Source organism: Notolabrus celidotus, chromosome 12, assembly GCF_009762535.1.
Source record: "Notolabrus celidotus isolate fNotCel1 chromosome 12, fNotCel1.pri, whole genome shotgun sequence".
NCBI classification, from domain to species: Eukaryota; Metazoa; Chordata; class Actinopteri; order Labriformes; family Labridae; genus Notolabrus; species Notolabrus celidotus.
Window position 1 is genome coordinate 3,717,797 of NC_048283.1, and position 24,165 is coordinate 3,741,961.

The 24,165-nt window shown below is 40.0% G+C and overlaps 2 protein-coding genes across 2 annotated transcripts in view; both read left to right on the forward strand.

The window, feature by feature from the left end:
• Positions 1-5,509: 5,509 nt before the first annotated feature.
• sostdc1a (sclerostin domain containing 1a) lies at positions 5,510-10,397 on the forward strand. Its single transcript, XM_034697970.1, has 2 exons — positions 5,510-5,849; positions 9,358-10,397. Exons 1-2 carry the CDS (start codon positions 5,645-5,647, stop codon positions 9,801-9,803), a joined length of 651 nt encoding a protein of 216 aa, XP_034553861.1. The 5' UTR covers positions 5,510-5,644; the 3' UTR covers positions 9,804-10,397.
• Positions 10,398-11,830: 1,433 nt separating this feature from the next.
• Positions 11,831-24,165, forward strand: part of crppa (CDP-L-ribitol pyrophosphorylase A) — a 63,809-nt gene continuing 51,474 nt past the window's right edge. The window contains exons 1-3 of the mRNA XM_034698648.1: positions 11,831-12,223; positions 13,315-13,597; positions 19,520-19,669. Of these exons, the coding sequence (XP_034554539.1) occupies positions 11,994-12,223; positions 13,315-13,597; positions 19,520-19,669 (663 nt within the window). The 5' untranslated portion in view covers positions 11,831-11,993. The remainder of the gene's footprint in view (positions 12,224-13,314; positions 13,598-19,519; positions 19,670-24,165) is intronic.

Sequence of the window (24,165 nt, forward strand, 5' to 3'; positions counted from 1 at the left end):
CTCAAATCTACAGGGGTCTTCCACACTTTCAATTCCCCACATGTGGCACCATCTCTCCTGTCCTGTGTTGATGTTATTGCCTAAAGGTGAGTATTTTGTGAGTATTGTATTGAAACTCTACTTTACAGTTGGTCAATTGATGGTGAGTTGTTTACCAGTTAATGTCCCATAGGAAAAGAAATTTAGAGAGGAGATCTCAAAAGTGTTTCATTTATGTCTCCTATAGACAACAATGAGATCTGTTTGAAAGCAAAACGAGACTATAGCTTATGTCTCCTGTTTCTCATTCTTGCCTTCAGAAAAAAAGTTGCAAAAAGTCTCAGCTTAGTCTCCCTTTCAGATCAAAAGGAGATCTCATGAAAATCTGAAATGATTCTCAGGTATTTCTCAAGTTTTGTGACTCCTTTTGAGCTCAGGTGGAGAAATCAGTGAGCTCTCTCAATTGTCTGGTGGCCTAGTGGACTAAGCGCCCCACATACAGAGGCTACAGTCCTCGTCGTAGGGGTCACCGGTTTGATACCCGGACGGTCGACAATTTCCTGCATGTCTTCCCCCGCTCACTACTCCCCACATTTCCTGTCTCTCTTCAGCTGTCCTGTCAAATAAAGGCAAAAAGGCCCAAAATATATTTTAAAAAAAAGAGAAGAAAATTAGCCATTAATGAGATCTCTCATTTAAGTCTCAAATAAGACTCGTGTTATGGTCTCAACTATTTCTCCTAGTGAATTTTAGGAGAAAAGAATGAGAACAATTTGAAACTTAAATGAGGCTGAAGTGAGAATCTCAATTTTGTCTCCAGAGACTTAGAAGAGAAAGCTTTGAGCAGTAAAATTTTCCTCTGGGGTAACTTTAATTTGTTTAGTTAGTTTAATAAGGCATGGTCATTACCAATAGTTAGCCGCCTTGGATATAAGCTAGCTACCTTGCAAGTGTGAAAACAGTGCAGTAACATGCAGGAACAAAGGAACATTTTCTGAACCAACAATAATAAGTTTGCACAACTTTCACAGCTTATTCATTTTATTATTTATTTATTAGTTTATTTGACAGGGGCCATGCAAAACAAAAACTGCCAAGCCAGAGTTAGCTATAAGCTAATTTTCATCTGTGGTCCCTGGGCAGGAAGATGTTAACGAATGTACAATATAAATGATAGAAAACATACTAGCATTTAAAACAATACATAGGCTACTCAACACAGTCCATCACCAATAACGACTTATTTAAAATTACATTTCATTGTCTCTAGTTTGATGCATTCAGATGAGCACATGATTGTTTTTCCTTGAGCCATAATTTTAGTTTACTTTTAAAAACACTGAGGCTTGTACGTACAGTCTCTAATGTGAGTTGGGATTGAGTTCCATTTTCCTGCTGCTCTGACTGAAAATGCAGACTGTCCAAATGCAGTCTTCCTACGTTTAGCTGAACAGTCTCCTCTTGCTGATGCCCTGGTCTCCCTAAGATTGTTCCTGCAGAGTAACACACATTGTTTAAGTGGTGGTGGGGCCTGATCATGAATTAATTTATACATCAGACACATATCTGCATAACAAAAAAAACTGTCAAGGGTCATTAAGTTATATTTCGTAATGATTTTACAGTGGTGGTACTTCCTTGGTTTTTTATCTAGAGTTTTCAGTGACTGTTTGTAGAGGGTGTATAATGGTTTTAGAGTGGTTGCTCCAGCCTGAGACCAGCTTGTGGCACAATAAGATAAATGAGAAAAAATCATTGAGTGCATGTACAGTTTAGCAGCGGCCAAAGGTAACTGATGCCTGACATGTCTGAAGTTCATAAGGCTGGCTCTTACATTTCTGCAGACATTTTTTACTTGTTTCTTAAAATTTAGGTTGGAGTCAATTGTTACGCCCAGAAACTTGAAATGTTGAGTCGTTCGTTTTAACAGTTTGGTAAGGTTGTCTGATAATAGGTAACTTTTAACTTGTAATATTTACAAGTATGTAAATATCTACAAAAAAAGTGACAAAGGCACAACAAGTCACTCTTTTGGATGTCATCAGAGAGGTAGGGATGTAGCATTTCACTGGTAATGTCTCTAAAACTGTAACTGGTGACATGCATAAAGGTTGTCATCTTTAATGTCACTTTTCTGAAGAGCTGTAGGAGGATCAAGGACAGATTTAATACCTTCATCTGAGGCTGGAGCAGCTTTGATTTGGTTTTTCAGTGGAAGACGAATCATCAGCAACATATTTTATTTACTTTCCCCTCAAATAAACTCATTAATCCAGGGAGTTAATCACGCAGGGACATTCTCCTCCAAGCATGCAGCTATAAAGGCCGACATATGAAAAGGAAGAAGGATTAGAGGAGCAGGAAGATAGCGTGGTTAAAACCAAACATTAAACAAGCCCAACTCGACTTTCCATGGTGAAAAGAAAGCCACAGTAAGGTTGTTTACTCACAAATGGCATCTCAACAGCATCCAGCCGTGGTAAACAACAGTTTCATGGAAAGTGTATTCCACCAAAATAAACCCAACACAGATTAAGCCTCCTTAACTGCACTCAAATCTGTAAAGACTGTGTTCAAAAGCCAAATCAGGATGAATAGACTCAGATCTTTGTTGTTGTTTTTTCAAACAACGAGGTTATTTGTCGTATTTTAAGAAATCTTGATGTCATTACGCAGCCTTTTGTCTGAGGGAAACACTAACACACTTGACTCTGTTGTTTCCTTTGTTTTTGTTTTGGTAAAAGTAGTCTCTGAAAGTTCTCAGTCATCCAGGTCAAGGAAATTCAATTGGAATTTCAACCAAGTCCATTTGCCTTTTCGGATCAAGCTTTGAATGTGATAATATAACTTTTTAACTTAGTTACAATCTGAAACTATTGTCAAAAAAATGTACATTTTCATGCATAACCTGAATCAAATGGTCAATGAGGAAACTGAGACAGGTACAGTGTGTAGAAATGGGAATATTTAGCAATATCTAGTGTCACATTCTAGATTTAAACGCTCCTTTGCTCACCCCTCCAGTTGGTGAAGTTGCAGAAGTGACGGTGGCCTTCAGGGACAAGAAGCTGCTGTGATGTAGGCAAAGTATGATCCTCTATTCATCAAGTTCTATCCCTCTTTCCAACCCCAACTCGGTCTCAGGAGATGTGTGTCTAACATGAGTCTGGGAAAAGCTCAGATACACCTCTCAGGGTTCGGTTAATAAATTCCATAAAATATGGAAACCATTCCTGGACTATTATAATAACGTTTATACTACATGAACTGTAATTTAAAGCCTGTAGCAGCTGACCATAATCACGCAGAATTGCTGTAGAATCTTGACTTTTTAGTAAATTGTATTTATTTTATTTTGCTTTTGTATTTTAGTACGTTTTGTCTTGTATTTTGCTTAATTTCCTTTTGTGATTCATTTTACATATGTGTGTGCATGTATGTGTATACATATCATTATTTTCATTATCTCTATTATTATATTTGTTATTATTTTGCTTTTATCTATGTAATTGGTTATTTATCCTTTTTTACTCTTGGTTTGTTGGCCAGTCTCCCAGGGGGGTGGGGTGGGTGGGTTGCAAATGTTTTGCATAATGTATAACTTGTAATTGATTGAAAAAATCCAATAAAAACATTTGAAATAACATGAGTCTGGTCCTGCTGGAGGTTTCTGCCTGTTAAAGGAAGTTTGTCCTTGCCACTGTAACTTGCTAAATGCTGCAAAGTGCTCTGCTCATGGTGGATTACGATGAGATCAGACTGAGTCCTGTCTGTAAGATGGGACCGGATCTTATCCTGTCTTGGTGTTGGGTCTTAGTTAATAATACAAATAGGGTACGGTCTAGACCTCCTATGTTTGTAAAAGCGTCTTGAGGTAACATTTGTTGTGATTTGGCGCTATACAAATAAAGATTAGCCCTGTGATAGGTTGGCGACCTGTCCAGGGTGTACCCTGCCTTCCGCCCGAAGCCCGCTGGGATAGGCTCCAGCACCCCGTGACCCCTAACGGGATAAGCGGTCAAGATAATGGATGGATGGACAAATAAAGATTGATTGATTGATAAATACTACAAACTACATCTTTAAGTGTAACTGATCTCCTTTTTAATTCTTATATTGGTCCTAACATGAAGCTATGAAGCCGAGCCAGAGTGATAAACTGATGCTGTAAGTCACTTTGGTATTAAATGTTTAGAAATGATGAGTGGTAACCTTAAGACAAAAACTTATCACATTGTTTTGAGGTAAGCTCACAGTTATCTTCACACTTTTCTTTTGAAGCATAGAATTTAGGATGCTACATAATTATCTTGATGCATTGAAGACATAAATTGAATTTGCTTGAGATATTTAATTACTATTCTCACACAGTTTGTCTTTTATGTGAAGATTCACACATTAGATTTGAGCTTGATGTGTCGTCTATCTTTATACTGGAAAAACATACTTTCAACTCAATAAAAAGAAAGGTTCAAAGAGGGACAATCTTTGTTATGATGTAAGGTTGCTCAGTTCAATTCTTTGATCATTTAACCCCTGACTAGTTCTGTTATGTTAGATAAATAAGAATATCATTAATGAGCTAAACCATTCCTAAACCACGTGACGATGTGTCAATTACCAAGTAGCCTAATCCCATCAATGCTGCCATCACCATCATCAACATCAACACCATCATCATGGACCATCACAGGCTTAGTTATTACCTTTTAAGTTCTGTTTATCCAATGAAGTAAAATACATACACTACCAGTCAAAAGTTTGGACACACCTTCTCATTCAATGGTTTGTATTTATTTTAATTATTTCCAACATTGTAGATTAATACTGAAGACATCAAAACTATGAAATAATCTGGTTTTGCCATAATCTGGATTACAACAGTAGTCAAATAGAGCAATCCATTGTGTACTAACCCTACCTCTGAGCAACACAACTGATGGTCTCAAACACATTAAGAAGGCAAGTCATTCTACAAATGAACTCTTGACAAGGCTCATGTTAATTAGAAACCATTCCAGGAGACCACTTCATGAAGCGGGCTGAGAGAATACCAAGAGTGTGCAAAGCTGTCATGAAGGAAAAAGGGGGCTACTTTACAGAATCTAAAATATTAAACATATTCTGCTTTGTTTAAGACCTTTTTGTGAATTAAATAATTCCATATATGTTCTTTCATAGTTTTAATGTCTTTGGTATTAATCTACAATGTTTACAATAATTAAAATAAATACAAACCCTTGAATGAGAAGGTGTTTCCAAACTTTTGACTGGTAGTGTATGTCTGTAGTGTTTGTCATTGTATTATTTACAAATGTTTAAAAAAAAAATTCCTCCACAGCAGCAACCAGGATGGAACTAACTAGTTAAAGGAATAAGTTAAAGTTTAATAAATAACCTATAAGTTCAGAGTCTGAGCTGAAACACATTTCTCTCTGCTTCATGAAAAACAGAATAATAAAGGCAGTGGGCGTGGTCATCTTACATTAGTCTCGACCAATCACAGCCTCCCCACAGAGGCGCACCTGAGTAGCTGCCAAAGCAGGAGGCGGGCCTGCTCTATAAAATCAGGGGTCTCACATGTGAGTAACTCAGCATCATCTTGTGACCACTCGGACCTACACCCTTCTCTCCACACTCTCCCCCCTCACACCCTGACACAGCCATGCACCTGAGCGCGTACCAGTCGTGCCATTCCCTGCTGGTCCTCTGTGTCCTCCTGAGGAGCTGCCAGGCTCTGAAGAACGACGCAACGGAGCTGCTGTTCCCTCACGTGAGCGCGCCGGTACCGGAGGTCCAGAGCAATGTGACCCTGAACCGGGCGCGTAACGGAGGGAGAGGAGCGGGCAGCGCGACGCACGACAGAGGAGGTAAGTGAGGCAGCATCTGAAGGATAGTCAGGGTTTATAATGTGCTGGAGTTTTGTGTGGAACTGCTCCTGGATGAAATGCAGAGCCCTTAAATCATCTAATTGGAAAAACTTTTTATACACCTTCATTTTTTTTTTCTTATTATAAAGTTTCAGTGAGGTTGTTTTCTGGTTTTATAGTCTAATCCGGGTTATTTGCATGATTACACTGTCATTAATCCTCTTTGATGAGGATGTATTCACTGTAGTTTAATACAGGGGTTCCCAAAGTGTGGGCTGGGACCCCCTGGGGGGTCACGAGACCAAAATGGGGGGTCTTGAGGTGTCTTCCAGAATTTTATCTAAAAATAGAAAGAAAGAAAAATTATTTCATCCCATTTATCATCTCTTGTCCATCATACCTGTGATGCCTTTGAAGATGCAAACATACAAATATTGAATTTAAACTTCCTTCCTTTCAGTTGATCTAAACATAGTGATGATTTTAAGCATGCATGGTGTATAGTAATATAAGTACATGTTTGTAGTATGAAGAATCTAAGCCCAAGTGTAACTTAAAGGGCGACAGAGCTTCTTACTGATAGATAAATATCAGGTTGGTGGTTTTACATCTTTGGCTTTAGTTCCTCAGCTTTTCTAGATTCACCAGAGACTCTGTAAGACCTGTGGTTCCCAAAGGGGGGGTCGTGTGATGTCTTCCAGAATTTTTATTATTTTTAAGTTATCTAAAAAAAAACCATTTTACCCATTATAGTAAAAAATATGGACAAAAATAGAAGCTAAACTTGAAACAAAACCTTGAAAATAGAAAATGTAATGAGTTTTCTGCCTTTCTGTTTGCCAGATGACTCCTAAGTTTAGTGTTAGTGAACAGTTAATTATCAAAAGCATCAGTAGCAGCAGGTTAATTCATAAAGGCACAGGAAACACAGACACATGCTCAAGGGTCATTTTCTGCAGGTCTGTTAAATGAAGCCTCATTTTATCACTTTGAAGGACAGTGGGGGTCGCGAGTCTTTGGCACCTATATTTTTGGGGGTACCCCTGGTCTAATATGAGCCTGTTAAGGCCATTATGCACATGAATACTCATTATTTGCTGTTATTTTGTAGTGAGCTGATTCACTTTTAATCTAGGCCATCACAAACTTGAAAAAGTTTAAGAATTAAAGTGACATAACATTTTCTTAGAACCACAGGTGACACATTTTAACACCTTTTTGATTTTAAGGTGAGCCAAAACCCACAGATTTTCAGTCTTAAGTACCCTACTGAAAATAAAACCCTGGAAAAGTGTGTAGTTGATGATCTGAAATCATTGACTATTTGGCACTTGCCCCATAGAAACTAGCCAGATGATTAATCTTATATTAAAACAGTTTCCCCCCATGTTTTCATAAAGTCCTTAACACACTGTAAGTCCCATACTTCCAACAGTAATGTCTCCCTTTGTGCATGAGAAGAGTCCAGGACTTGCAGAATGTACAATTACCAACAGCTGTTTGACTTCCAATTTCCAGTACTATGTGCCTTTTCCCTTATCCTCTTTCCTTTGTCTCTAATTAAGAGTGCATGCAGCCAAAAGCTCTTAAATCTAATCTAATCTAATCTAATCTAAATTTCAGCTTTAATGATCAAACTTCCTCCTTTTGTGTTTTACATCTGCATCTCAAAGAGCCAATTCAGGCCCTTAATCCCATCATCATGTCTAATCAGCAACACACTTTGGTGCAGAGGATAGAAGACATGTGTCTCCAAAGCAATTTAAAATAGCTTACAATGCTATTTGCATAAATCAATGTATGCTCTTGATGTGCAGCAGTTGTAGAACAGAAGGGGAATAGCATGAAGTCATATTAGTAATCACTTTATCCATGCATAGAGGCGGTATAGTCTAGGACTTAAGGGTTGTTATGAATGTTGCTAGCTGCTGTAGTAGAGACTGTTTTCCCACAATGGGCGCCAACACACAGTCTAACACACCTGGCTGGCTGCTGTCCAGGTAGAGATGAGCAGACAGACCGAACAGAGGTGTTCTTCCATAAACAGGAAGCCTCTGATCGTGGCGGACAGCTCTGCCAGCAGCAGACCATGAAGGAGGAGGAGTGAGAGTAAGAAACACTCACTCCTGTTCATTCATCAAACTCTGTCACAGGAAAGTAGCAGGCATTGTCTCTGAGGTGTATGGATCTGTATGAATGGACGTGAGCTTGGGTTACAGTGGTGAAGGGGAGAGCAGGGGGACAGTGTGTGTGTAGCCTGCAGCAGAATAATGCTGCAGAGGAGAAGAAAAAATGTGTTGTTTTTTTTTCTTTTTTCAAATCCCATAATTCTGCAACTTTTGTCCCTGTGACTCACCAGAGGTTAGAAAGGCCCTTAAACTGTATAATGTACAGAGTGAAGAACTCAGCAGTAATCATCTATTGTTACTTTTTAACACTTTAGTATCAAGACGCAAAAAAGAAAATGGAGATAATGGGATTTGGATTATTGATGTCTCAATTGGTGCTCAATAGCCTCTGTACTGCATTAGGTAGTAGTATCAGCAACTATCAAGAAAAGTACAAGCATCATTTCTGGAAACAAAAAGATTAGTTTCAGCCATTTTTTAGCTAGAAATCTGCAACTGTAAGTTTTTCACAGCCTCTGAGATGTCAGGATTGTCTTCCTTCCCTCTCATACAAAAAGTTTGGGCTGCTTGAGGGATAAAACCACACATTTTGAAAGTTTCCTTGTTCCCTTATCAGGCCAATAAGGGCCTATAACTGAGGTATGGTCTTGATGTATACGTTTTGCAATACCTTAAAATATGAAATCTTTGTAATTCAATTCAATTCAATTCAAAATACTTTATTTATTCCCGGGGGGGAATTAAAAGGCCAGAGAGCAGTAGTTTAAGAACAAGGTTAGGTCAGTAACTGCACAACAGCAATATATAAATAATCCTGTTCACAAACATACATACATTTATTCCGAATATATACATTTAAAATGTGGGGAATGTGCCGTGGTTGTGGTAGGATAGAGAATACGGGAGTAATATTGTGTGGGTAAAAGGGTCAAATGAACACAGTGCATAAAGAAATCAAGTACAACTGGAAAAATATGTAAACAGTGTGCAAAAAACAAGAAAACTTAATTTTACAGACCATGTGATGCAGAAAATAATGTTTAGGGTGATTTAGAAATGACGTCATCACATAGTTTGTCTTGCAGAGGGCGCTCTGACCTGTGGTCAGCACTAAAACTGGTTAATGTGTATAATATATTTCATGTTTTTCTAATGAAGTTGTTTGTAAGAAACCAGCCTCTTTAAAAGTTTTAGATGCATCATATAGATTGGACATTCGAGCAAAATCAGGCTCAAATCAGAAGATGGTGTCAGTTTTAAAAGTCCTTCTTACTCTGGCTGTATTGATGATGTTATCTCTAGTAGCAGCCAAATCCAAAGTTTCTGTATCTACTCCATTAGATTCTTCAGTCTGACCTTTCTTCCTTGTTTCCCCACAGAGCGAGGTCAAATCGGTTGCAGAGAGCTGAGGTCCACTAAGTACATCTCCGACGGCCACTGCACCAGCATCAACCCTATCAAAGAGCTGGTGTGCACCGGCGAGTGTCTCCCAGCTCAGATGCTTCAGAACTGGATTGGTGGCGCCTACAGCAGGAAGCTCTGGGGTCGGCGGAACAGCAGCCAGGACTGGCGGTGCGTCAACGACAAGACCCGCACCCAGCGCATCCAGCTGCAGTGCCAGGACGGCAGCACGAGAACGTATAAAATCACCGTGGTCACCTCCTGCAAGTGCAAGAGGTACTCGAGGCAGCACAACGAGTCCGGGAACAAGTTCGAGGAGCCGGCTCTGATTCAGCCACAGCTCCTGCACAAACACAAGTCCAAGAGCAAGAGGAGGCTGGGGAAGAACCGGCTGAGTGAGAATTGGCACGAAGCTGAGCCCTGAGAGCAGACAGGCACGCAGACTCTGCATCTACAGAAACCTACAGGAGTTTTGTCTGGGTGATATTGAGACTGAACATCCAGAGCTTGTGGATTATCTCTGAATGTGACTGGGACTAGATAAAGGTGAAGCTTGTTCCTCACAATGATGGAGAACTCCAACAACCATGCTGTGGACTGTCCTTAACATTTCAATCCATGTTTTAAAGATAATGTGAACAAACTGCAGAGCTCACTGGAGCCAAGACCAAACCCCCTTTGCCCCAGATGTAGTCAAAAGCATTATTATATTAATTTCATACACAGAAGCAGATTTTACTTTTAAAACACCAACACCAGTGAACACCAAACAACTCAAAAACTCCTCTGTAAATAATTGTACATATTAAATTCTGACTTGTCTTTTAAAGTATTGCCATGTGTATAAAGACTTACTATGTAGAATGTATGATGTACGATGTAATATATTTTCTGTGCAACATTTAAGAGAAGTTTTGCTTGAATTGCATCAGCATGTGAGTGAAACGGAGAAAAGCTACGTCATCGATCAGTCTTTGTAACAACTTTGTATGAAATAAATATAACTTTTTATCAGACATATTGTGGTCTTTGTAGATTTTACTGCAGGCCTTATAGTTTCACATGATAACATGTGCAGGTGGGTGCTTCATCTACTGGAGGATGGGCCATTTAAATCAGGCCAATACTGAAGTCTTAAAGTTAACAAGACTTGATTACTGATGAAATTTGATTATATTTTATAATGTAATTAAAAAAGTAAGTTCAAAGTAAATATCAGCTACTTTAAACAAAATAACTAAAAGCTTTTATAGTATAGAAAATCTATTGAAGAGTCTCTTGGTGAACAGATATTTGTAATTAAGGGTGGGACATAGTGTCTTAATGGATATACCACATAACACGACAAAGTAATGAGAGATACTTTATTTTACTGCAATTAAGTTGCAGGTGGATATTTTGCATGTAGTATCCCTTTTGATTTTAATTCTCTTTTTGTTTAACCTTTCCATAGCAATGCTGTTTTCTTACAGAAGATGATTAAGGCCACTGGAAAATAAATAAATAATTAAGGTCAATTTTTTTTTATATTATTATTCTGAGAAAAAAGTCAGAATTCTGACTTTAATCTCAGAATTCTGACTATCTTTCACAATTCTGACTTTAATCTCAAAATTCTGACTAATCTCAAAATTCTGATTTTAATCTCAGAATTCTGACTATCTTTCACAATTCTGACTTTAATCTCAAAATTCTGACTAATCTCAGAATTCAGACTTTTTTCTCAGAATTCTGACTTTAATCTCAAAATTCTGACTTTAATCTCAAAATTCTGACTAATCTCAGAATTCAGACTTTTTTCTCAGAATTCTGACTTTAATCTCAGAATTCTGACTTTAATCTCAGAATTCTGACTTTAATCTCAAAATTCTGACTTTAATCTCAAAATTCTGACTAATCTCAGAATTCAGACTTTTTTCTCTGAATTCTGACTTTAATCTCAAAATTCTGATTTTAATCTCAGAATTCTGACTTTAATCTCAGAATTCTGACTTTAATCTCAGAATTCTGACTTTAATCTCAGAATTCTGACTTTAATCTCACAATTCTGACTATCTTTCAGAGTTCTGACTTTAATCTCAAAATTCAGACTTTAATCTCAAAATTCAGACTTTTTTCTCAGAACAACAATAAAAATTGTTTTAATTTATTATTTTTATTTTTTGACCAGTGCCCCTAATCCTATGTTCTGTGTAGAATGTATCTGCTATGGAGAAATAGCAGCCCGTAGATTAGGACTCTTGACCAATCAGAATCTACTTTGAAATATCATCACTAGTGTTTCATAAAAGTCACAGCATCATAGACGAAGACATATAAAGACAGGGCACAAAATAAGAGCTCCTTATATGGGTAATTAGGTTTTGTATGCACTTTGCGTGTTAGTAAAAGCCACCTGAAATATGGTCATTTTATTTTGAAGGCGTTAACCGGAAGTACGCCATTTAGCTGTTCTAGTTTAGCATCATACTTTCCCAAATATCCGTCCACGTTGCCTCAATGTGTCCTCCCCTCCCGGTACCTTTGAATGGACAGGTTTGATAGAAACCTGCAGTAACCCCCCACAGACCTCCACCCCTCCACCCACCATTTAACGGAGTTTAACCAAACTAACATGCTGAGCGAGAACAGGGACCCGGACAGGCCCGCTCATCCAGGGGGTTTCCTAACTAGTGAAGCCGGGAAGAGCGACCACAGGCGGGCAGAACACTGCGTGGACTTCTCGGTGTCTGTGGTTCTACCTGCCGGGGGGACCGGAGAGAGAACCGGGCTACAGACACCCAAACAGTACTGCTCGTTTCTGGGTCGGCCGCTGATCAGCTACACTGTGCAGGCTTTCGAGAGGTAGGAGAAACAGAACATATTAAAACACAGCTTCATGATACCTGGTGGTGATTGTGTTCAGGTGACAGCTGGAGTCAGGACTGTCATCACCTCCTCTCACATCCGGTGTGAGTCTGCAGACAGACTGCAGGATGCTCATACAAGTCAGCATTGACATGTTAAGAACAAATGACAAGTGGAACTAAATACATACTTATACATTTTTTATTTTGGATTTATGCACTTTTCTTTACCCATGAAGCCTGAACCATCAAATACTTGCACGAAATTTCCAATTCTTTGAAAATGGAGTGTTTATTGGACCTTCTGACAAATTAAATAGCAATTTTCATATGAGTTTTAATGTGTATCATATTTGATCTATCAGGCAATTTTGTGCAATTTATTTCTCAAAATTTCCTCTTTTTTAAATAAACAAAATATATAAAAACACATTTTTTAACATAATTAACTTTGAGTTTCTTTCAAATTTTTCCCAAAGTAATTTCAAAAATAGAAAATGTTATTTTCCATATTGCACGACAATGTCATACATATTCTGTATCTGCTACAATTAAACTATCAAAAAAATAAACAACAAAAAACAAATTTATTGTTTATTTCTTAAGATAAGATAAGTTATTCCTTTAATTGTCCCACAACAGGGAAATTTAAAGTGTTACAGCAGCAAAGTTGGTGCTATTTATTTCTAAAAATTTCCTCTTTTTAAAAAAAAAAAAAACTTTTAAAAACAACATTTTTAACATATTAAACTTTGAGTTTCCTTCAAAATGTTCCCAAAGTAATTTCAAAGATAGAAAATAGTATTTTCCATATTGCACGACAAAACAAAAAAAAAATTCAATGTATATTTCTTAAGATACAATAAAATGATATAATCCTTTATTTGTCTTGCAACATAGAAAATTCTAATTCAGACAATTTGAAGAGGTCACCTTGAGCTCTGTTACCTCAGCACAGGCTTTTTGTTACATCCTCTGGACTAAACAAGAGTGTAAGGTGTAGTGTAAGGAGCTTTGGTAACTGTAATGTTCTGGTTACCTTCTCTGATCTCTCTGACTTCTCACTGAGTGACCACCGTGTTCTTGCAGGGTGTCATGGATCCAGAGCATCGTGGTCGTTGTTGCCAAAGAAAGCATGGACCTGATGATGGACGTCATCCAGCGCTTCCAGCACAGGAAGGTGCGAGTGGTGCAAGGCGGCTTGACCCGTCACAGGTCCATATGGAATGGCGTCCTGGCTCTGGGAGGAGAGGGGGAGGGGGAGTCGGCTGCAGCAGATAGACCGAAGGTGGTGATCATCCACGATGCAGTGCGGCCTTTTGTGGAAGAGGACTTTCTGTACAAGATCGCCATGGCTGCCAAAGAACAAGGAGTGAGTATGAAAATGATAAAAGCATCAGAGCAGGTATAGATCAAAGAAACTGCTCTGAATATGGATTTTTAATATGCATAGTTTTATAAACAATAAGGCCAAATATGTCCTGGAAGTTTCCTCTCTGATGTGAAGTTCTGCTCGATTTTTGTCTCCCATAGAGCTACACCTAACAAATGATATCTTTAAACATGAGGAAATACTGAGAAACTAGGATCTGTGCTTCAGATTTTCAAAGTTTTAAGTTCCTTATTTTGCTGCTCTAGTCTTATCTAAACTCAAACTCAACATTTTGTGTATTACACTGTTAAACAGACACAACCAGACTCATCTAGATCCCTCCACGGACTCTGAAAAAATAGAATAAACATTATTTTCAGTTTTCTTAAAGGTTTTATTTCCACTGAACAATCAAAAGAAAATAATCTGTTGTTTTTTGATCATGCTAAACACACACACATAGTTTGACATATACATACAAACATGCTATGGACATGCACTGCAGAGAGATGTTAGAGCAGGGGTGTCAAACATACGGCCCGCGGGCCAAAACCGGCCCACCAGAGGTTCCAATCCGGCCCGCGGATGACTTCTCAAAATGAAAAAATTACAGAGAAGACATTAACCGCAATTTTTTAAATAAAAGTAACTGCTATATCAGATTTGTTCTCTGGGGGTTGCATACAATCATTGTGCTGATGGAGCTCGCCTGAACAATGCAGGTGAGTGGGAAACCTGTGTGCTTGGTGTGTTCGCAGCAGGTTTCAGTGCTTAAAGAATATAATATTTGGCCCCACTATGAGACTTATCATGGCGAAAAACACAACAGCTGTTTTAGTAAAAATGCAGTTCATTAAATGTAAAAATTTTCATAATTTACTTGTACTTTTTGCACTAAAACAAAGGGAAAATTTTAGAGTTGTCCTTCTTTATAGGTTATTATGTTATGATTTTACTTGTCCAGCCCACTTGAGATCAGATTGGGTTGTATGTGGCCCCTGAACTGAAATTAGTTTGACACCCCTGTGTTAGAGTGAGGAGGCTGCCATCAACTAGCGCCACCCGAGCAGTTGGCGGGGTTGGTGCCTTGCTCAAGGGCACCTCGGTAGTGCCCAAGCAAATGGACAAGAACCTCTCCAGCCACCAGTCCACTTGACAAACTTTGTCCATACTGGGACTTGAACCGACCCTCCGGTTCCCAAGCCAAGACTGAGCTACTTAAGAAGAAAGAAAGTACATACAGTTTTTTTTCTTTGGTATATACATACAATAGCGCCACATACACACATGCAGTGTACATGCTTAGGGAGAGATGTCAGAGTGAGGATACTGCCGTCAACCAGCGCACCCAGAGCAGCTGGGGGTTTGTTGCCTTGCTGAAGGGCACCTCAGCAGTGCCCAGGCAAGTGAACCAACACCTCTCCAGCCACCAGTCCACTTGCCAAACTTCGTCCATACTGGGACTCGAACTGGCGACCCTTCGGTTCCCAAGCCAAGCCCCTATGGACTGAGCTACTGCCACCACATCTAATATTCAACCCAGTCAAAACCACACATCTTGGAAATATCTGGGGTATAAAAATACAAATATTTGCAATGAAATAAACCAGACAGGAGACTAACTCAGAAAAACTTTAAAAGGGGTTTTTGCTCCGTGCAGGCATTTGGGCGGCCTGTCATGTTGACTCTCCAAAGCTTAAAATCTGGAATTTGAGAAAAATAAAAGTTATTTTTAAAGCTCTAAATAATACTCATGACATACAGATGTGCAGAGTTTTTTATTTTGTTTTTCTAGTAGCAAGCTCAGGCAGTGATGTGTGTTTTTGGAGTGGACTGCAGTTAGGATACGGATCATAATCATCCACCAGAAGAGCAAACAGCTCTGAACTGCTCGTTAAGCTTGGCAAACGTAGTTAGAACAGTTTATTAAGTTTAGCTCATGCTTCATTTCTTTACTGAGTTTGTGCCTTCACAGCACTGATCCATCACAGTTAGCTTTTCACCTGCTGGGATGACAGGTTACCAAAAGCAACATGTGACTTTAGTGTGTGTGGCCTGTGGTTCCTTTTCTTTTTAACCGTGCTGTGTGAACGAAAACAAACGCTTAAAATAAAACACAGTCAAGTTTTCCATTCGCTCTCAGGCCAGATACGACAAACACTCCTTACGATCTTTCCCCTCTTTGCACACGAGGTCTGTCCGTCTTTTCGTAAACTGTTTATCAAACTGACAGATCCATCGCTTCTGCTGCGCGCGTTTATTTGATCAGTGATTGATGGAAAACATTGGGGGCTGGAGTCACAGCTGCTGTGACAGAAACACTCATGGATTACTCTCACACTGATTCATGGCTGAGACCTCGCTGAGTGCGGGTCACACAGCTTGTGAAATAAGCAAGAGCTCCCTGACATGAGGCCAACATTTGTAATGTGTCAAAGTGTGTGTGTGTGTGTGTGTGCTTCGTGATGAACTCTCACAGCAGGCGGTCTGGTCTTCATTATCCTGCCGGTATCCACGCTCACGGCAGAGCGCCTGTCAGATACTTTAGATTCTAACAGCATGTGTAACACGCAGAACATATGTTTGCTTTCCTTTCATTCACGAGACGTTTCTGTGAGGTTTCTGGATTTATTGGTACCCTGATGTTGCTGATTATTCCTCGGTGAGCAGACACATCCCTGTCTTAAACATTACACAGAGAGAGAGAGAGATCCTATGTGAAGAAAGCAGTGAACTTAAGGTGGCTTTTCTAGAACTGTCACCATCATTGTATAATCCTTATTTGTGTTTCATGGCTCTGATTGTTTGAAAGCTAATGAAACACTGCAGAGTTTAATAACGTTCATCCACGGCTGCCATCCAGGGTGAAAAGAAGTGTCACCGTTTGGCATGTACACAGGATGCTGGGTGGTTTCAGTGTCAGCCAGTGGACAAGTCCTCTGACTGCCAGTGCAGATATTTTCTTGTAACAACAAACAGCAACCCTTTATGAGACACGCTGGTTTATGAACTCACCAGAAGCTCTGCTCTGTATTATTCTCTTGTTTTTCTCTCTGAGTTTTAAAACTGTTTCTATGTAGAGCTTTGTTAGTGAAGCTCACAAGGTCTGTGGACTTAAGTTATTTTAAAGAGGGGATACAAACACACCTGGTTAGATGAGCACTAAGTTACCATGTGGCATGTTGTGTTTTAAAGGTGACATATCATGCAAAATTGACCTTTTAATGGTTCTCTACCTGAAATATGTGTCCCTGGCATGTCTACAAACCCCCCGAGAATGAAAAAAATCCATTCTGCCCCTGTTCTGATTTCTCCACCTTTCTGTAAATGTGTGTGAAACGAGCCGTTTCAGACTTCCGTGTTTTTGTTACGTAACAACAATATCCGGTCTGTCACGGAGTCAGAGCTCAGAGCTTGTTCAGCCCATAGACTGTATAAAATAATGCTGAATCCCCCCTCTGTTTTTCATTACCTGCACACATGTGTGCTAACAAGGAGCTTAGGAGGGAGGCATGCTAGTTGTAGGCTCTTAATAAACACAAAGGTCGGTTTTACTCCCCACGTCTGCAGATTTGAAGATCTAGTGGAGGATTTATATTTATCATGGATAAGTGCTAGCGCTAGTTAGCATAGCTACATAGCTACATGTCGTAGCTGTAGCTGTGTACCAAGACACACATCGACATACTGACAAATAAAACAACAAGAAACACTAAATCTGTGACCAATCCTTCAGAAAGGTCCTGCTGCCTTTCTGGTAGAGGTCGGTTTTACTCCCCACGTCTGCAGATTTGAAGATCTAGTGGATGATTTTTAATTATCATGGATAAGTGCTAGCGCTAGTTAGCATAGCCACATAGCTACATGTTCGTAGCTGTGTACCAAGACACACGTCAACATACTGATAAATAAAACAACAAGAAACACTAAATCTGTGACCAATCCTTCAGAAAGGTCCTGCTACAGGCGCCTCTCCGTCAGGATCAGATTCTGGATCAGATTCAGAGGGTTGAAGTAACGTGATCTCTGAGCAGCCGTATATATTCAGCCAAGATGTAAACATTAGATCAAAGTGCTGGGCAGCCGAGGCACATCCACTTCCTGAGGGGGCGTGGTCAGAGAGAAAACAGAGTGTTCTGAGGAGGACTGAAGAAGAGGGTTTTTCAGGCAGACCAAAATCTGATTTCAAAGTGTTTTTTTGAGCATAAACTTTAAAGACATGTTTTGGGGACCTCTTAGACCAATATATATTGATGAAAAAAGCATGATATGTCACCTTTAAACTGTGTCCTATAATAACAAATTGTGTATTTTCATGCTGTTTAATCTTTATTTAATTACTGTGACTCTGACAGATGTTTTATAAACTACTATAAGTTGCATTCATAACATTTGCATCAGAAATTTGGGAGCCATATTGGAAATGCTGAACTCAACCAAACTTAGTGTGAGGTAAAGAGGCGGGGTTTGAGGCTCCTAGCCAACAGCTATGTGTTCCCGCCTGTCAGTCAAATCAGTCATGTCCTTATTTGGGTAAAACTCATAATCTTGATATCTTCTGAACTATGAGTGTGTGCTGATAGAGAAATTAACTCTTCAGCCTGTAGCCGGTTTTTGAACCAGGCTGTAAACATGTTTATTTCTGCTGCAAAGATCATCTTGTTTGAATTGGTGTGTATGTGGTTTCCAGTGTTTCTGCAGCCAGCCTCTAGTGGATGCTCAATGAACTGCAGTTTATAACACTTCCGCATGGGCTTCATATTTTGAGGCCGGAGGTTGCCGCTTGGTTTATGCTCATGCATGATGGTTTTGCATCTAACATATTTTTACAAACTATGAAAACAAAGAATATATCCTTATCTCTACTATCGTTAGTAGTATTGGTGCAACGGATCATCGTTGATCCGTGATCCGTACGGATGCCTCTCCACGGTTCGGCACGGACGTGGTCCGCGGATCGGTTGATGAAAAAAGTTGCGCGTGTTCACGTGATGACCGCACGTGTAATCCACACTCACTCGTCAAGCGCAGCTGTTGTAATGCCAAGTGAAGGAGCAGAGGAACTTGAAAACCCTCCTGCATCTTGTAAGTCACATGTATGGGAGCATTTTGGTTTCCCTGTGAAATACAGTGAATGCTGAATGTGCTTGAGCCACGTTATGAAATTCCGTTGCGCACCCACTAGACCAGAGGCCGTCAATACGCGGCCCGCGGGCCGCATCCGGCCGCGCCATTTGTGGCCCCCGAACTGTTATTCCTTCACTCTGTGTTTTGGTCGGATCACCTCGTGTTTACCGGGACTTGTCTCCGTGTCAGATACGCAGACAGGCTGTTACTTGGTCACTTAGAGTCCAATGCTGCGAGTGCAACTTTTAACTTTCACTTTCGTTTATGGAGCAGTTCGCATATTGGCACTTTGCCAGCTGTAGGACCCTAGAATGCACGAAAACTGTGTGTTCAGTTTGCTGCTCAAAGAAAAGTGGATGGTAAAAATCAGCGATTGAAAGAAGAATGGAGTGAAACTTTTGAAGTTCCTCTGCTCCTTCACTTGCCATGCCATGAAATGCAGTGGATGAGGCAGGACTGGGCCCACAGATAGGGTGCTTTGCACATGCAGTCCATTTTGAGTTGAATGTTGTTTTTATTTAATGGGCAAAAGTTTACAAGTGTTTTACAAAATAAATGGAGGACAAAGTTATATTTGTCTTTTTTTTTTTTTTTTTGCTGATCCGAAAAAATGATCCAATCCGTGACTCAAAACCGTGACCCGATCCGAACCGTGAGTTTTTTGATCCGTTGCACCCCTAGTTAGTAGTTTAGAAGATGTTAAGGGGACTATTTAATCTCTTAAATCTTCATTGTCATTCCTACTGTTGTATTCAATTCAAATACTCTGAGCTGAATCTTTTTATTTTCCATCAGGCATCTGGAGCTATCCGACCTCTAGTGTCCACGGTGATCGCCACCACAGCAGAGGGTTACCTGGATCACTCTCTGGAGAGAGCCAAGTACAGAGCCAGCGAGATGCCTCAGGGGTTCACATATGATGTCATCCACCAAGCCTATCAGAGGGTAAAGTCTCTTACCTTTGACACAGGAGGGCGTTTCCTCGTTACGGTTGTGATAGACGGACAGGAAATGTATTAATTATCCATGCAGGAAACTTTCACTGCAACAATATGCGAACAGAACACACGGTACAAAGAAGGCATGCATGTTAAATCACCCTGAGGTGTGCAAAATGATGGCAGTAATAAATCTGAAGTTAAAAAAAAAGTTTCAAATCTTACAGGGAATATAACTGGGATCCAGGTTAGTGCATGTAATGAGACAAATGCAGCCCCCCAGTCTGTTGAAGTCCACATGATGATGTACACAGTTATATGATCTCTGTGCCCCTACAGGGAGAAACATAGGTGTATCAGGCTTAAGCTGGAGATGCACATGAGCACATGGTCTACATATTTTTGAAGTTGCTGAAGCCTCTGTGGAAAGTAGAGCTGACTTTAATGTAGAGGGGGTCCTTTGATTAGGGTTGAAGGGTGCTAGTGACCCCCTTGTTGGATGTTATGACTCTGAAATAAAGGTCATTGCATGCATGATGAAAAGATATACACGAGTTTGCTTGAACAACGAACTATTAAGCCACATAAGGTTCCACTCTTTGTGAAGACAGCAAAAAGAACTACTTATACATCTTATTAAACACAGAGCTTTTCTAAAGAGAGCTATAAAGTTCAGGACACTGTAAACCAGGATTCAACACTGCAATGAGGGGACTAAGATCAAGCAATCTGAAACTGTGCGAGCAACATTCAGCTTTTTGAAACTATGTGACAGCTTAATAGTCGAGCACCGCCCTGCCTGAAGATCCAAGGCTGTACTCTGACTCTTAATGCTCACATTCAACCCAAAGACTGCTTTCTACAGCAGCCGTATTCGTAAAGTAAAACACGACATCACAGGATGGAAAGATCAAGTCCTGCAGGAATGTGCTGCATACTTTTGGTGATGAATAATTACCCAAAACGACTATCGAGTCTTGAATAATGACAGTCGGGTTGAGATTTATGCTCTAAAAGATTACACCACTTAGATGACAAAGGACTTTCTGATTCGCATACATCATAACAGGCCTTCACAGTCGCTCATTGTTCAGCTTGATGTGCCAGAACCTGCAGGCTGTCGCTGTGAAGAGCTGGTGGCATGGGTGCTATCGCTTTCACTTGGCCTCTGCAGCGTCTGGGAAAGAAATGACACGTTAATATATTCTGCCACTCTGCAGCAGCAGCAGCAGCAGCAGTGGTGGAGCAGGAGCAGTCTGTGGAACAAAAGTGAACAAAAGGCCCCGGTTGGAAAAATAGTGAAGGAGCATTGAAATAGAATGGCGCATTTAGGTGGATACAGATTAACGGCCTCAGCAGTTGAGTGCATTTTAATGTCCGTACCTGAAAATTGGAAAGAATTCATCCGCTGACGTGAGCGGTGAGTGCGTAGATTCTTCCCTGAGAGCTCAGTTAAGACTTGGCAGGCCGGTCCTAGCCGACCAAACAAGGAATTGAAGTTGAAGAAGTTGACCTTGTGTATTTTCAGACACTTTCAGCTTGCTTTTTCAACTTTGACTCCATGAGACAGTTCCTCAGATGGACAGTTTTTCGAAGGACGCAGAGCTAAGAGGTAAAATATGCCTCCAATTGGAGCCTGATTTGTCTGCAGTTATTTTTATTCCTGGCACAGACAAATCCTCAGATTGCTCTGAGAGCCCTGTTGGCTTTGGTGTTGGCCTTTTCAGAAAATGAGCTCATATTTGAGCGGCCGTGTCAGGGCCAGTTAAATTACAAAAATTAGGACAAACTTGGGAGGTCGCTGGAGACGGAGAAGGTTGGGGTTGTGTCCCCCTCTCTCCTCCTGTTGTTCTCCTCTCCTCCAACCTTTCAAAAGGTTGGGAAAGTGTCAGGTTAGCACTGTAGGACATGCTCATGAAAAATCTCTTGAGAGCTGCACATTTGTAGCTTGACATCCATTGAGAGCAGAAGAACTTAGGGCTGAAAAGACAAAGGGGGAGACACTTTATCCAGTCCCCTGTGGAAGCTTTTGTACCGGGAGAAAATGCTGAAGGTTGGATTACATCAGAGCGAGAGCGTATTTCTGCTGTAATTTCTCTCTAATGTCTCAGAGTCCTTGAATAAAAGACCCACATCTCTTTTATAGGCTGATAAAATATTACCCAGGTATAATCTCAGGTAGCGGTGGTTTGTCTTTGTAGTTCTGATTGTATTTTAACTCAAATGAGCTCATCGCCTTAACCCCAAAACTCCATGTGATCTTCAGAAAATGAGCTTTCCCAGCTCAGAGTGAGAGTGCAAAAACTGAAAGTGCAGTTGGATGGAGTCTAGAATAAAATCCCCTTGGAAACAAAAAAGTACATCTCATCTCATCTCATCTATCTATCTATCTATCTATCTATCTATCTATCTATCTATCTATCTATCTATCTATCTATCTATCTATCTATCTATCTATCTATCTATCTATCTATCTATCTATCTATCTATCTATCTATCTTATCTTATCTAGCTAAATACTGCGATGTGCAAATTGCACATCGCAGTATTTAGCTAGTTACAGTGGTGAGGAAAAACATCATGAGCATTGCAGCAATGCTCATGGTGGATTAAGGTGGGGTCAGACTGAGTCTTACCCTGTCTTGAAGTTGGATCTCTGTTCATAATTTCACATAGAGTGGTCTAGACCTCCTATGTTTGTAAAAGCGTCTTGAGATAACGTTTGTTGTGATTTGGCGCTATACAAATAAAGATTGATTGATTGATTGATTGATTGATCAAAACTATGAAATAACATATATGGAATAATTTAATGAACAAAAAAAGTGTTAAACAAAGCAGAACATGTTTTATATTTTAGATTCTGTAAAGTAGCCCCCTTTTTCCTTCATGACAACTTTGCACACTCTTGGTATTCTCTCAGTCTGCTTCATGAAGTGGTCTCCTGGAATGGTTTCTAATGAACATGAGCCTTGTCAAGAGTTCATTTGTAGAATGACTTGCCTTCTTAATGTGTTTGAGACCATCAGTTGTGTTGTTCAGAGGTAGGGTTAGTACACAATGGATAGCCCTATTTGACTCCTGTTGTAATCCAGATTATGGCAAAACCAGATTATTTCATAGTTTTGATGTCTTCAGTATTAATCTACAATGTTGAAAATAATTAAAATAAATAAAAACCATTGAATGAGAAGGTGTGTCCAAACTTTTGACTGGTAGTGTATGTAAATAAAGTGATGTAGAACTAAGTTTTTTAGGATTGTGCACTCAAGCACAAAGTTTCTTTTTGGTCTCACAGATGAGTTCCTCTTCCTGACACTAATAGTTGGATAGAAGAAGATTGTGAAATAAGAGGACAACACAGGATCCTGTCATCGCATCCAGATAAACAATGTTCTAATGAAGTAACATGAAGCAGCTGTTCAACACCATCACAACCAGGCTGGACGAGAACAGTTTGCCTCTACTTACATGAGCACAAACCACAGTGTGATGATGAAGCACACAATCGGAACATTGTGGGAAAATGTCTTACGAAACCAAAGTTCTTAACTCAGAAAGATGAGAGCGTCACAGGGTCAACAAGTCTTATCATCCAAAGAAAACATTATCTGAAGTGTCAGCTGAATAATGTGGTGACGGCAGCATCGCTTCCTGAGCGTGTGTCTTAGCTCTGATCACGATGCAGTCAGAATCAAAATGCTTTAGATACTTTGGTGGAATATCTGCAGAGAGTTAAGATAGGAGAGGAATATAATCTGTCTAGGAGACAAGCATATGTTTGGCTGGACTAAATAATCTCAGGAATGCTCAGACAGAAGAAGAGCCACTTCTAACAAATGGTAAATCAGAGCGAACAAAGCAGGTCGTATTGAGACTGAGAACAAACTCACGTAAGGCAGTTCTCCACTACAGTTGTGTGAAGTATTCACGGACCAGCCCAAGAATCCGTCATGCTGAAACTGATGCAAAAGGTTTTATTATACAGACTATATAGATCATTTTGGCCCCTTAGTGAAAGAGCGTAAGAATGTCCATCCATCCATCCATCCATCCATCCATCTTCCTCCGCTTATCCGGGTCCGGGTCACGGGGGCAGCAGTCTCAGCTGGGTGTAAGGATGCCCATGTTTGGAATTGGATCCTTCCTCTGAAAGCTTTGCTGCTGAGCTGATACACAAACAACCACTGGCCAGATATCAATGAGAGCTTTTTTGGATATTCCAGATCCCCAGAGGATGATTCCTAACAAATTTAAGTGACACTATTCTACTATTGTCTGGACACAATATCCTTCTTTACAATGTTTTGGATCAACACCGAAATTCCTGGAGAAAACTACTGCACAATGAAATTACTTTACTGTGACAACAACGTGTTTTTCCCAAGCAGCAACCTGCGGTCTAAAAATATGAGTCCAATGCAGAAGTGCTGAAAACTGCAGTTCATCAAGCGTCCACTTGAGGCTGGCTCTGGAAGTACAGGAAACCACATACACACCAAT

Coding starts and splice junctions, on each gene's coding strand:
- sostdc1a (XM_034697970.1), top strand. CDS start 5,645: ATGCACCTGAGCGCGTACCAGTCGTGCCATTCCCTGCTGGTCCTCTGT. Junction 5,850..9,357: donor CGCGACGCACGACAGAGGAG/GTAAGTGAGGCA, acceptor GTTTCCCCACAG/AGCGAGGTCAAATCGGTTGC.